General features: G+C 32.2%; 1 protein-coding gene across 1 annotated transcript; it reads left to right on the top strand.

Moving 5' to 3' along the window:
- The first annotated feature begins 2,215 nt into the window (after positions 1-2,215).
- On the top strand, positions 2,216-5,800 carry LOC108910857 (purine nucleoside phosphorylase-like). Its single transcript, XM_018715601.1, has 3 exons — positions 2,216-2,295; positions 2,357-2,451; positions 4,929-5,800. Exons 1-3 carry the CDS (start codon positions 2,219-2,221, stop codon positions 5,681-5,683), a joined length of 927 nt encoding a protein of 308 aa, XP_018571117.1. The 5' UTR covers positions 2,216-2,218; the 3' UTR covers positions 5,684-5,800.
- Positions 5,801-15,121: the final 9,321 nt, after the last annotated feature.

Raw genomic sequence — 15,121 nt, 5'->3', positions numbered from 1 at the left:
CTATCATCGTAAATACTATCATAAATCAAAATATCATAATAAATAATGCTTAAGAATTTTGATTTTATTATTAGCGATATTATTAAATCTAAGATTATATTATATAGACCGTATTATATTTTTTATTAATAGGAAGATGATGCGACCCATTTGCTAATAATATGCGGAATAATTTGCTAGTTTTTCCTTTAACTTTATTTTTGTGATGTGAACTCCTATTCCTCCATCACTGGAATTCTCAACTTTAATCAAACTAATACTTGAACTGAAGTGAACTGAACTCAAATTTTAAAGCATATCGACTTTAACAAAAGAAACTGCCTACTTTTCACTGGTTTAATAAGAAACAAACTAATAATGATAATAATAATATATGATATGTTATATACCTATTTTAATGCAATAAAATATTATTTAAAGGTTTTCCTCAAATTTGAATTACCTAAACTACACCTTCAAACATCTTATGCATCTCAAAAGCGAAGAGTCTGTCATTAAAATTTGATCAAACATTTTAGTTACACCTTGTATATCTTAATAAGGTGTATTCTGTTCTTTGGAATGTTTACTATTAAACCCTAGTTATCTTTTATCTAAAAGCAGTAATAATATGAAAACTAATTAAAAGTCCAAGTTTTAATTAATTAATTTCGTTCTTTTTTTTCTACTAATTGTTTAATTACTGAACTAGACTAGGCGGTATCAGTTTTGGTTTGGGTGAATCGTATATTCAACGGAGATTTTTGGCTTTTCAAATATCACTAGAAATGAAAATTTTTCTATGCGCATAAAAAAACGTGGGCTTAACTTTTGGCGGCACAATATGTTAAAAAAATTCGAAAAATATCATATTTTTCTTCCTATTTAATTATGTATCTTTTCAAGAGTTGATTTTAGTCGAAAATGGAAGAAGAAAAAATTTTTATAATTCAATTTTTTACAAAATATGACTAGTTACAAATTGATCCAAAAGAACGTATCGAAAAAGAAAGATTTCAAAAAGTTGAAACTAAATTGCTCTTTACAACTAACGAAGTAGAATGTGCAAAACAGCGTTATAAATAAATTATTATAAAATAAAAAAAAATCATGATGGAGCAGTTCTCGAGATATGAGACCTAACGAATTTGAAACGTTCAAGTCAAAGTTCCATGGGCAGCGAGAGCGGAACTCACACGCGCTCTTTCTTGCGCAAATGCCATTCATTAACGTTAACTCTTACTGCCGCTAGCACAGTTGTTACATGAACTATCAATGTAAAACTTTTATAAACTAAAAGTTTAACCCTTTTTTTTAATTATCTCTAAAATCCCGATCCAATATGTCCAATAGTTAATTTAAAATTAACGTTATAAAAAGCCATCTTGGGAACAAAGACATATGGTAAATTACCGTAAAAATAAGCATTATTTAATACAAAAAGAGCGAATTCCCGAGCGGCTTTGGCCTTACTGTTTTGCACGTCCTACTTTGTTAGTTGTAAAAAACAGCTTAATTTCAACTTTTTGAAATTTTTCTTTTTCGAAACGTTTCTTTGGATCAATTAGAACCTACATCTACGACATTAATATCTAAAATTATCGTTTAGTAATTAAACAATTAGTTGCAAAAAACGAACGAAATTAGTTAACAAATACCTGGAGCAACAATTTCACTGTCAATCGAATTAGCCTTTGACACACATGTTGGTCTTTGTTTTGACCGTCTTTTCCATAAATTTCATCAACATCCATCGCATTTTGCAATAATAATGAGCAATTTTCGAAAACTGATTTTTCCGCGTTGAACCTTATTGCATTATTTTACAGTAAACAAATTGGTGAAATATGATGATAGGTCGTCCAAATTTTCATAGGCAAAAGTGAAAAACCACGTAATTTTGCTACTTATTTGTAATGTGCCAACTTAGCGTCATTTCTTTCGAGTAAGTTTTTTTTTATGTCTACATACTCTTCACAGCCATAAAGTGCTATAAAACGTCTACTGCTATTTTTTTTAAGTTTTCACGATTTATGGTCTAATTGGACTGAACTTATAGTGAACATAACAAAAATATGTTAAGTACAAATTATAAATCGAATATTTTAAGCTAAAGTTGTTAGTGCAGTAAACAAATATGCTATCTTTTATCTTATCAAAATATATCTATATGTCAAACATGATAAAAGTATTATATAATGAATCTCCACTTAATTGCGGTTTTCAATGCATTAGATTTATGTTTCTCAATACAATGACTGAGCTCTTCGACAGTGTTCTAAAAAATTCTGATATGTGCAACGACAAAATAAATGAGTAAGGAAATAAAATATATTACACTTTTCTACTGTTTGTTAATATTTTATTCTTATTTTAGATATACTTTTCAAGATATTTGTAAAATAAAAGACTTTTTAGCCAGGGAAGTAGATCTAGTTCCAAAAATCGGAATAATCTGCGGAACAGGTTTAGGTACTATTATACCATTATTAAATTATTATTATAACAAGTGTATAAAATTTCGGAACATGCATAAAATTGTTTTTGTGTAGACAAAATAATAATTATGTATTTTAATATTTTGTGTGGTTGTACTTGTGTTCTAATTTTATTGTCAAAAATAGAAAAAATATACAGGGTGGGCCACCAGTAACGCCTCGGTCGCTAGTGACCAAACGGCAAATGTTACAGAAACCTGTTTAGGTGGGTATGTGTAGGTTGATTATGGCTACATTTTAAAAATATTTTGAAATATGCAGGGTGTCCAGGAAAAGCGTACCATATCAAAGTTATGTATTTTAAATGGAACACCCTGTATTAATGCATTTTTGAAAGCACCTTAAAAAAATAAGTGAACTTTATTAAAGGTTCTACATACCTAGGACCTACTGTTTGTGAGATATTTCAATTTTAGTGAAAATGCATGCTTCGCGTAGAAATTTAATATTAGCAATAAAAAAATAATTTTAAGGAAGCAGCTTTGGAGGGTCTATTTTAGATCCTTGAAGTTATAAATTGTTATATTTGTCTTCACTTAGTATTATACAGGGTGTTCAAAAAACTGCTGAATACTTCTCTCAACTTTAAGCAGCAATAACTTGGTTATTTTAAATGGGACACCCAGTATATTTTTACTTTGGAAGTTAGGAAATTTAAAACTCTTTCAAACTGTGTATAGGTTCCCTATACCTATCTCTAACGGTATTGGAGATATTTGTGCCGTTTCGTTTTTTATCGATTTTTTTTGTAAGATGTATCCACGTGTCTTTATCGAGGTCTTTACTGAATTGGTTTGGGTTCTTCTTGATGACGTCTCTTTAAATATATTGAGAAAAATGAGGATGCAATTAGATGGCGCACCTGCAAATTTTTCATATTCAGTGAGAAATTATTTAAATCGAAAATTTAGTAATAAATGGATAAGTAGGAATGGTGCATGTCAGTGGCCACGTAGGTGTCCAGACCTCACCGTAATGGACTTCTTTGTTGCGAGCTATATAAAAAATCTTGTATACAATGTTCCACCTATTACTTGCGATGATATTGGAGGGAAGGATTAGAGATGCATTTGCGTGAGAATATCATTTGAAGATAGAATAAGATGCTGTATTCAGGAGAATGGTTATCAATTCGAACATCAATTAAAATTTTTCTTTGTTTTTTCTAAAAGTAAAAGTTCCTTTTATCATTATCATGAAAATATTCAAAAAAGTTTTCTAATAAAAAATATTATTTTATAAGCAGAATAATTATAAAAAGTTATTAATTTTGTATAAATATGTTTGTAGTAAGTAACTGAATTATTTATGAACATGAAAAATATTTATTAAAGAAAATTTTACTTTTAGAAGAAACAAAGAAAAATTTTAATAGATGTTCGAATTGATAACTATTCTCTTGAATACATCTTATTCTATCTTCAAATGATATTCTCACATTCCTTAGATAAGAATATTTGTGGTGATTGTGGTAAATGCATCTCTAATCCGTCCCTTCATATCATCGCAAGTAGTAGGTGGAACACTGTGTACAAGATTTTTTATATAGTCCGAAACAAAGAATCCATTACGGGAGGTTTGAACACCTAGGTAGCCACTAACATGGACCCATTCCTACCTATTCATTTATTACTCAATTTTCGTTTTATATAAGTTCTCACTGAATATGGAAAAATGTCATCAAGAAGAACCCAAATTAATTCAATAAAGACCTCGATAAAGACACGTAGATACATCTTCAAAAAAATTCTATTAAAAACGAAACGGCACAATATCTCCAATTTCGTTAGAGATAGTACTTTTTATTTTGCCAAAAATTAAGTGTTCAGTATTTTACAATTTTTTTGTTAATAAAAAACTTATCGACATCCGGGCAAACTTCTACCCAAAAAATTCGTGTTCTGCAGCTCAAAATACATAAAAAAAACNCAGTATTTTGCAAGTTTTTTGTTAATAAAAAACTTATCGACATCCGGGCAAACTTCTACCCAAAAAATTCGTGTTCTGCAGCTCAAAATACATAAAAAACACTTGGGTAACTCCATCTAAATGAAGGAGGCAATTGGGACCCCTCTGGCTACATTACTATATAGAAGTATTTAAGAACAGCCAACACGTGTTTCGTAAAATAGATACACTAATGTGCTTAGAGCTTAAAAAAACGATACAAAAGAATATTGCTAAATTTAAAGTAAATATTAAACATTAGCTGTGTTAATCCTAATGCGCATGCTCGGAAATAATAGCCTCATACGCAGGTGAGATCTTGTTAATATGTATCGCTGACATCATTAGCGTATTTTCTTTTCTTTTGTTTAATCTTGGCATTTTCTAGTTCCACTAAGTATTTTTATTGTTTTTCTTGGTGTTGTGCTGTGTCAGTGTGTTTAACGACTGTTTTTCAAGTGTGTTAAGCTAAACCATTTTATCTGTTTACTATCCACATTTCAGGTTCATTGGCCGAGACGATTACTAAGGCAGTTATAATCGATTACAAGGATATTCCAAATTTTCCAATGAGTACAGTTGAAGGTCACAAAGGTAAATTAATATTTGGATATATAAATGATGTACCTGTAATCTGTATGCAGGGACGATTTCACTACTACGAAGGATATTCCCTAGCACAATGCGTTATGCCTATCCGTCTGATGAAACTTTTTGGAATCACACATTTAATTGCATCCAACGCTGCTGGAGGTTTAAACCCAAATTTCAAGGTAGGCGATATAATGCTACAAAAGGATCACTTAAATATTATGGGATTTTCTGGAAATAATCCCTTAAGGGGTCCAAACGATACCAATTTCGGTCCGAGGTTTTTTGCCATGACTAATGCATATGATCCTACTATATTAGAAGGTGTTAAGGATATAGTAAAACAATTAGGTTTAGAACAGATTGTTCAAGAAGGAGTTTACACCTGCATGGGAGGACCAAATTATGAAACTACAGCAGAATTAAGAGCTTTAAAAATTTTAGGAGTTGACGCTGTTGGAATGTCCACTGTTCATGAAGTTACTGCAGCAAGGCATTGTGGTATAAAATGTTTTGCTTTTAGTTTAATAACAAATATCTGTAGTACAGAGTATGGCGTTGGAACTGAAGCCAATTGTGAAGAAGTCCTTGAGGTGGGAAAATCGAAAGAAAAAATTCTGAAAATTTTAGTTACGAACATTGTTAGTTACATAGGGAATCAAGACTAATGTGTTTTGTAGTTAGTATATACAAGTAACAACCAAATCATAAATTTTGGAGAACAAAATTTAGTGCTAATTGTGATATTTATTTTTTATGTTAAAATAAATAAAGTTTTAAGTAGATTTTCAAAAGTTTGTGTACTTAGGGTGGCTTTAGCTGAATAAGTATTTGCTCGTGATATTAAAATTTTTTGAAAATAACGAAAATATAATCACCAAAGTAAAGTTTTCAAGTTAACGGACAGTGCAGTCAACAGCGGTATATTCCTTGGAATGCTTAATTCCTGTCATCAAAATATGGAAATTAATGCTAAAAGTTTCATTAACGGCTCCAATTTAAAACACAATTTGGCAAAATCAATATAAAGAAGAATGTTTTATCTTTCAACGCATTTCGTACGTGAACCCTATCCTATAGCAGTTACCTTTTCCACAGTTGAAATCCTCTCAAAAAACTGTGCTTTACATCTTACATTTGAAGAAATACAAAGCCCTTTATTGGTAACCAGAAAAGTGTGTCCTTTTTTATGTATTTTCGGGAAAGAAATTAGTAGGTACTGAACTATGTAAAGATTGTCATAAAGTTACTACTAAAGCTTTTATGGGTCCTGTTAACAATTTTGTTAAAGTTTATATTCAGAGAGTCCCATCGGGAACTGCGTCGATAGATATTTAGGAAAGTACATATCCGAAAATTTTGATAATTTGAAAACATGGCAAAGTCCCTGGGGTGAACACAACTAAAGTATCTAGAACTATCCAAAACTTCCGGTTGTACCGGAAGTTGACACCAACTTTGTTATTTTAAATGGAACACAATTTTTTTCTTTATTTTTTATACTTGTATTTACTGCAAAATATCAATGTATTCTCAATGTACGTACTCAAATGGTGTACTGAAAAGCAAGTATAGTTTCTGCTATAAAAAATTTTATTACCTTCATGTGCCGAAAAATGTTGAAAATTTTGATATCTAAAGTCCAGTGGAGGGATTTTTGTCCAAATTTTTTGAAAATTAGATTCAACCTTGTGCTCTATGTTGTGGAATGGCACTTGTGTGATGTTTTTCATCTCTGTACAGATTGTCTCAAACTCGATAGTATGGGCCTAGTGAGGATACAAAAAATTTAACTAAAATTTGGGACACATGGTGTTAAATGAGATGAGATAAGCTCCATTTTCAATCGAAAGTATTATCTTTGGGACTTGACTGGCACGACTAATGATGTCATCAATTATATTTTTTCCAGAAACACACCCAAACTTTTTTCCTGTTAAAAAGCTTCCTTTTTTTCTAATAAACTTTTATTTGAGAAATGTTTCTGTATTACTTCCCGTTTAAAAGTTATAAGCAATGTCGTTCTAAAGAGTCTCAAAAGAAATACCACCTAAAAATCACATTAGCGGTGGAAGGATCAAGTACCAGTCGTTGGAAAATAATTGAATGTTCGTTTTGCATATATATCATTAAGAATAAATAAAGGGATTAAACTGGATAATTCGTTAATACAGTTAAAACAAAAGGCGATGATAACAATAACTAAATTTAAAAAATGAGGCAAAGCTTTCATATTACATACATATTACAATCTATTCTTAATATGACTTCTCATTTCAAGACATATCAAATCTTTGCCTGACTTCTTTATGGGCTGCGTTTTTTAACATTTCGCTATTTAACCGTTACAAGCGTTTGTGATTTTTTCTTTCAATGATTAATATCTCGCGAAGGTGTTTTGTAAAGCTTCGAGGGGTGTTAGATCTGGTGACTTTCCGGGCCATTGAATAGGTCCATTAAGCCCAATCCACTTTTCTGGGAAATTGTTATCTAAATATTGCTGCACAATCCTGGCCTTGTGGGGTGGAGCCCCGTCGTGCTGTAGCCATAGCTCTTTAGCTGCAAAGGCACATTCTCCAGAAGTGCGGGAAGTTCTTCTTGTAGGAAATTTAGGTAACTCACGCTGTTCAATATATGTTCATAAAAATAAGGCCAAATTAAATGCCTACTGATGATGCCGCATCATACATTTACTCCAAAATGGCCTTGGTTTTGGTCTGTTATTACAATGTGGAGATTTTCAATGGACAAGTAGTGTTTGTTGCACCTGTTTGGCAAGCCATTACTGACAAACCGACTTTCGTCCATCCAAAGAACGTGTCGAAAAAGGTTCTGATCAACAGTTTCTACATTTACTACATTTTGAGTCTGTTTTCAATGTGACGCTCAGGCAAATACCCCAAATTGTGAATTTTGTAGTCATGATACCGATTGGTCTTTTAAATTCGTTGAACGGCTGACTTATCCAAAGTCAATTCCCGGCTAGCCTGCCGTATAGAATTTCGTGGATTTTGTTCGAAATACTGTAACAGTCTAGCTGTATTAACATTGATTGTTACCCTTCGGTCAATTTGATTTTTCCGAACAGAATCTTCATTTCATCACAATGTCGTCTCCAATCTTGTAAAGGTTCTATATTATCAGGAATGAAGCGTTCTGGATACATTTTTCGATATACTTAACTCTACAGCTCTTCCTGAATTTTTTTTGTGACGCCATAAATTGACATATCAACTTTTTCTGAATGAGAAAACATTTTGTAAGCACAAAAGTTATACGTTTGACGTTCGTATTAAGTAATGACAGGTATTTTGTGATATTTATGCACTTAAAACAAGGAACATTCAATTATTTTCCAACGACTACTTGATCCTTCCACCACTAATGTGATTTTTAGGTGGTATTTCTTTTGAGACTCTTTGGGTTGATATTGCTTATAACTTTTAAACGGGAAGTAATACAGAAAACTTTGTCTAATAAAAATTTATTAGAAAAAAGAAAGCTTTTTAACAGGAAAACAATTTGGGTATGTTTCTGGAAAAAATATAATTGATGACTTCATTAGTTGTTTCTGTCAAATCCCAAAGATAATACTTTCTTTTGAAAATGGAGCTTACCTCATCCCATTTAACACCACGTGTCCCAAATTTTATTTAAATTTTTTGTATCCTCACAGTAGGCCCATACTATCGAGTTTGAGACACCCTGTACAAAATGTCCAATAATTTTTATTTACAAAATAGGTAACTTTTTGTATACATCGATAGTTGTCAAAATTACTATTTAAATTTTAATTCAAAATAAACTTTATTATTTTACATGTGCATGTATTATTTTAGCTCATTTTAATCATATGCATGTACCTAACATTTGTATAGATTTAATTTCTGGGTATTAAATTCTGTCACATATTCTAGTTTTTTTAAATAAACACTACATAACCTGAATTATTAAACGAGTTATACCTATAGTTTAACAATTTATTATGACAATAAGAAAACACTGGATGTTTTGTAATTTTTTGTTACATTTAGAATAAAGTTAATACCAACACCAAAACAAAATTGTTTTAAGAAGCCTTTCTTGCCATAGATTATACATCGTACCACAGAATCATTATACAGGCGTATTCGGAATCAAGAGCATTGGGAACAAGATGAAATTGTTTATACAGAGCCTTCATAAATGTTTACAAGCCACGTGACCAGTAATTTTGTTTGGAACAGTAATTTTATTTCCTCACGTTAGCAAATAAAGTTCGGTAAAATTAAAAATCACCAAAACAGGAACATCAAGATTACGTTAAAACATTTCGTTTTACTGACTAGTGATTGGTGTAATTTTTCACGATATTTTATCCAACCAATCAGCGATCGGATTATCTCGAGTGTAGACGCAATGGTTTGTTACTGTTTATTGTAAACGAATCATTATGACCGATGACGTTAAATTGACATATGTATGTGCATTTTTCAGTAGCACCCGTCGTCCGTGTCTGTTTGTTATCATTTTCATTCATTTTCTACCACAATTTTATTGTTTCCTATTTGCTGCATTTAAGCAGTACATATTTCACGGCTAAACTTGTTTGATAATTAGTCGGATTGCTGTTGTAACATAAATAAAATTTTGAGGTTAATATTATTTTTATTTCAGGACGCATTACCCCTTTTACTCCAGAAGATAATTTTACAGTAATGGCTCATTTTCAGTGGGAAACTCGCATTGAAAATTACTCATACACTTTGCAATCTTGCATTGAGCAATTTATGAGGGAATTTCCAGGCGCAAGCATTAACTATGACACTTTCTTAAATCGGAAGTGTGATATTGTCAAAAAATTTGAAACTCTGCGTTTGCAAATGAAAATCTAGGAACAGATCAATTAATTGTACCTATAAAAAATAGCACAGGATGTATTTAAATGAAGGAGCACAAATGATACCAGAGATTCCTTAGGTGAAATAAGTTTATTTAGCCTAACAAGCCTATATCCCAAGTCACATAATAAAGAAGATACAGGGTGTCAAAGTGAAAAACAAAAAATGGTTTTTCTTTAATAATTTCTTAAGTTTTAGTCAGACATGTTTTAAATTTTCTATCGAGAAACTTTTTCAGGGTGGAAAAAATAATATAGGTAATAATCATTTTTGGCTGTCGCGTGTGGGGCGCCCTTTGCAGGCAATATTGTGCATTAAATATGTATTAACTTTTTGTCTGCCCTCGTATGCAGCTTTTAGTTAAAAAACATGAAATATTGGTCTTTTTTAACAAACATTTATTGAAAATGGTTAAAGTCTGTTGAACTGTTGGGGAGATATTTTTAATTTTATAAATTAGTATTTCAGATTTAATACCTCCACGAATACCAAGGTACAAAGAGACACTTTTGTTAATAAATTCAGAACTCATTGCCTCACAGCGTTTATACTTAATACGGATATTTATGTATCGGTAACAAATATTTTAAATTAATAGTGTCTATTAATAAGCAATATACTTGTAACTTCCATAAAAAAATGCATTTCCTGACGGATGAAGATGTTTCAACCCTGCACTGAAGAAATCTGTTTTACGAAAATAACAGGAAAATAATAATTGTTAATACATAGGTATTTGAAGAAAAGTACAAAACTAGAAAAACCAAGAGTCACCTAAAACAGTAAATAATCAGTTAAAACATGTCATAAAATTTCAAAAAAAAGCAACTCCATTTACACCCATACAAGGTACTATATTTTTTTCCATATCGAACCTCGAAGGTATCAATACCCTTATTTTACAACCATTTTTAGCATGATTACATGATGATGAGTTGCAAGTAGGTTATTTTCAACAAGATAGAGCAACCGCACATACTCTAAGAGTAACAATTTTCTAACTGATTACATTGTGGACAGCGAAATCACCGGATTTTCAAAACAGTAATGTACGACACTGAAGAATTCGAAGCAGCAATTATTTGAGAAATTATCATATAACAGAACAGTTGCAAAATATACAGGGTGTCCCGCTAGTTGACTAAAAAGCCGTGTACAAGAGGTCAAAATAATATAAATTCTTCATATAAATTTTTTCGATAACACATGCGTACAGCTTGTTTTTGATGTTGTAAGTGAAACTTCATGTCCAGAACGCCAATGGTTAACAATCCAGAATTTATGCATAGATGACAATCGCATTCTGCCTGCATCAAAAATAGGTTCCCTGAAGAATTTGCCAATGATAATGTCCTCTTGGTTGAACTCGGTAAAATTAACTGTTTAGGAAATATTTGTGATTTTATATCATGGTGCACAGCGAGCGGCGCGGCGCCTCCACAATGTTTTGTTTTTAATTTTTAATTGGACTTAATTACTCGGTTAGAACCGTACATATTTTTAAAATAAGAGCCTAGAAAATCTCACTGTCTGCTAATGTAATTTTCACTAACAAAATTTTTTATTTTTAATTGGACATAATTACTATGTTAGAGCCGTACATATTCACTAATTTTCACTAACAAAATTAGATAAACACACTTTACACATAACACAAAATAGAAATAAAGTAAGTTAAGTATTCCACTCCAAATATCGATGTCCATTCAGACGTTAGTAGTGTCGATTCACGGGTTCTACGATGAGGAGGAGGAGGAGGATGCCATCTTAGAACCCGCAGGGGTTCTAAGCAGAGGAGTTCTAGAAATCGCGGCCGTTTTAAAACGCCAGTTGAAAATTGAAAATCATAACGCCAGATTGGTGGTCGTGCGTTACGTCATATATCCTCGCTATACAGAGCGGCGCGCGATAGCGCGCCGTGATAATTAAAGTGTACATATCGTAATTGATAGGTAACATTAATCGTTGAAGGGTTGTGACAGAACGATACTTATTTAATATAACGTGTTTCTTNCATATCTAAAAGAGATTAATAACACCTCGTGGTCTTCATAATGTTCTGCATGCTAATTTTTATATTTACACGTAAATTTGACTTATTCACGTACGTCCATGAACGTTCGGGCATTTTCGGGATTTCGGCTGCCAAATTTGGCTGCTAATTTCACACATGTAATATGGCATAGGTAGATATAAAATTTTCCTTTCTTTTTTTTTTATTTTTTAAGGTATGTTGGTGTGTATTTATTATAATGTGAGAGATCTATATTTTTTGTGGTAAGAAATGTATACACAATGAAATTTTGAAAACCAAACTGGACCATCGAAATTATGTTTGAGCGATGTTCAAAGTAAAAGTTACCTGATTTTTAGAAGGTATCGTAATTATTATTTAGTATGCTCACAAAATTTTGACTAATACTCCTCTTTTCTTCCATTTTAGAAAGTGGTGAACATAAATGCGAAATTATTTTTCGGCAGTCAAATGTAATTTTCTAAAAAAAATGTCAACATTGTAACCTACAGGGTCGGAAAGCCCCCATGGTTCATCGGCCGTTACGTGAGAGCAGTAGTGTCGATTGGCCGGTTAAAGAACTCCTCCTCCCTCATCACAGAAACGGCCTCGTTTCTGCTACTCCCTATCTTATAAACGGCATGGGTTCTAAGCAGAGGAGTTCTAGAAATCGCGACCGTTTTAAAACGCGTTTGGTGGTCGTGCGTTACGTCATATGTCCTCGCTATACAGAGCGGCGCGCGATAGCGCGCCGTGATAATTAAAGTGTACATATCGTAATTGATAGGTAACATTAATCGTTGAAGGGTTGTGACAGAACGATACTTATTTAATATAACGTGTTTCTTATATGGAAGGATTGAAAATTATAACGCCAGTTTGGTGGTCGTGCGTTACGGCATATGTCCTCGCTATACAGGGCGGCGCGCGATAGCGCGCCGTGATAATTAATGTGTACATATCGTAATTGATTGGTAACATTGTCGTCGGTATACAGGGCGGCGCGCGATAGCGCGCAGTGATAATTAAAGTGTACATATCGTAATTGATAGGTAACATTAATCGTTGAAGGGTTGTGACAGAACGATACTTATTTAATATAACGTGTTTCTTATATGGAAGGATTGAAAATCATAACGCCAGTTTGGTGGTCGTGCGTTACGGCATATGTCCTCGCTATACAGGGCGGCGCGCGATAGCGCGCCGTGATAATTAATGTGTACATATCGTAATTGATTGGTAACATTGTCCTCGGTATACAGGGCGGCGCGCGATAGCGCGCAGTGATAATTAAAGTGTACATATCGTAATTGATAGGTAACATTAATCGTTGAAGGGTTGTGACAGAACAATACTTATTTAATATAACGTGTTTCTTATATGAAAGGATTGAAATCATTTATGATTGAATTAACATTGGACGGTTATTGTATATACAGAGTAAGTTTGTTTAACAAACTTATTGGCAAAATGAGTAAATTCAAATAGAATCAAAAGACAATTATTGCGTATATGATAAAAAGTATAATTTTTATTAAAAAACTAGATATATATGAGGTTTTTAAAGCAAAATCAAACTTTAACTATACTGTTGTAACATGAAAGGATCTTGAACAACTATCGCGGGCGTTTGTAAAACGCGACTTTGGTGGTCGTGCGTGACGTCATATGTTCCCGCTATACAGAGCGGCGCGCGATAGCGCGCCGTGATGATAATTAAAGTGTGTATATCGCAATTGATTGGTAACATTAGACGTTGAAGGGTTACGAATGAATGATACTTATTTAATATAACGCGTTTCCTATATGGAAGGATTGAAATCATTTATGATTGAATTAACATTGGACGGTTATTGTATATACAGAGTAAGTTTGTTTAACAAACTTATTGGCAAAATGAGTAAATTCAAATAGAATCAAAAGATGATTATTGCGTATATAATAAAAAGTATAATTTTTATTAAAAATCTAGATATATATGAGGTTTTTAAAGCAAAATCAAACTTTAACTATACTGTTGTAACATGAAAGGATCTTGAACAACTATCGCGGGCGTTTGTACAACGCGACTTTGGTGGTCGTGCGTGACGTCATATGTTCCCGTTATACACAGCGGCGCGCGATAGCGCGCCGTGATGATAATTAAAGTGTGTATATCGCAATTGATTAGTAACATTAGACGTTGAAAGGTTACGAATGAATGATACTTATTTAATATAACGCGTTTCCTATATGGAAGGATTGAAATCATTTATGATTGAATTAACATTGAAGGGTTGTTTTATATACATAGTAAGTTTGTTTAACAAATTTATTGGTAAAATGAGTAAATTCAAATAGAATAAAAAGATGATTATTGCGTATATAATAAAAAATATATTTTTTATTAATAATTAGATAGATAGATATATATGAGGTTTTTAGAGCAAAATCAAACTTTAACTATACTGTTGTAATACGATAGAATGTTGAACAATTAACATGTTTAACTATATATTAAAATTATAAATCTATATATCTACCAATGAATTTTTATATTTGATATATTTTACAGATATGAAACTAAAGCGGTGCGTGGCGCAGTTGATTCGTAACATTAATCGTTGAAGGATTGTGATAGAATGATACTTATTTAATATAACATGTTTCTTATATGGAAGGATTGAAATCATTTATGATTGCATTAATATTGAACGGTTGTAGTATATACATAAGTTTGTTTTTAGAAACTGAGTGACAAAGCGAGTAAATGAAACGATGAAGCGATTACTATGAATAAAATAAAAAATACATTTTTTATTAAATAAACAGTAAAACCTTCTCGCTCGCGGATTTGTGGTTCACGCCTTTAAATTTACGCGGTAGCCATCCATATCACCTTTTCTTTGCGCGGGACGTTTTCTTTGTCATTCGCAGTCAAGAATTTTAAACATAATTCTACAGACGAGAAGTTGATTATGCCGTACCGTTCGCGGATTTGTGGTTCATAGATTTAAATTTACGCGATAGCCATCCGTATCACCTTTTCTTTGCGCGGGACGTTTTCTTTGTCATTCGCAGTCAAGAATTTTAAATATAATTCTACAGACGAAAAGTTGATTATGCCGTACCGTTCGCGGATTTGTGGTTCACATATTTAAATTTACGCGGTACCCATCCATGTCACCTTTTCTTTGCGGAGGACGTTTTCTTCGTCATTCGCGGTCACGAAT

Source organism: Anoplophora glabripennis, unplaced genomic scaffold (assembly GCF_000390285.2).
Source record: "Anoplophora glabripennis isolate ALB-LARVAE unplaced genomic scaffold, Agla_2.0 scaffold718, whole genome shotgun sequence".
NCBI classification, from domain to species: Eukaryota; Metazoa; Arthropoda; class Insecta; order Coleoptera; family Cerambycidae; genus Anoplophora; species Anoplophora glabripennis.
This window is presented reverse-complemented; position numbering and strand designations above follow the sequence as displayed.

Coding starts and splice junctions, on each gene's coding strand:
- LOC108910857 (XM_018715601.1), top strand. CDS start 2,219: ATGTTTCTCAATACAATGACTGAGCTCTTCGACAGTGTTCTAAAAAAT. Junction 2,296..2,356: donor TGCAACGACAAAATAAATGA/GTAAGGAAATAA, acceptor TTCTTATTTTAG/ATATACTTTTCAAGATATTT. Junction 2,452..4,928: donor AATCTGCGGAACAGGTTTAG/GTACTATTATAC, acceptor TCCACATTTCAG/GTTCATTGGCCGAGACGATT.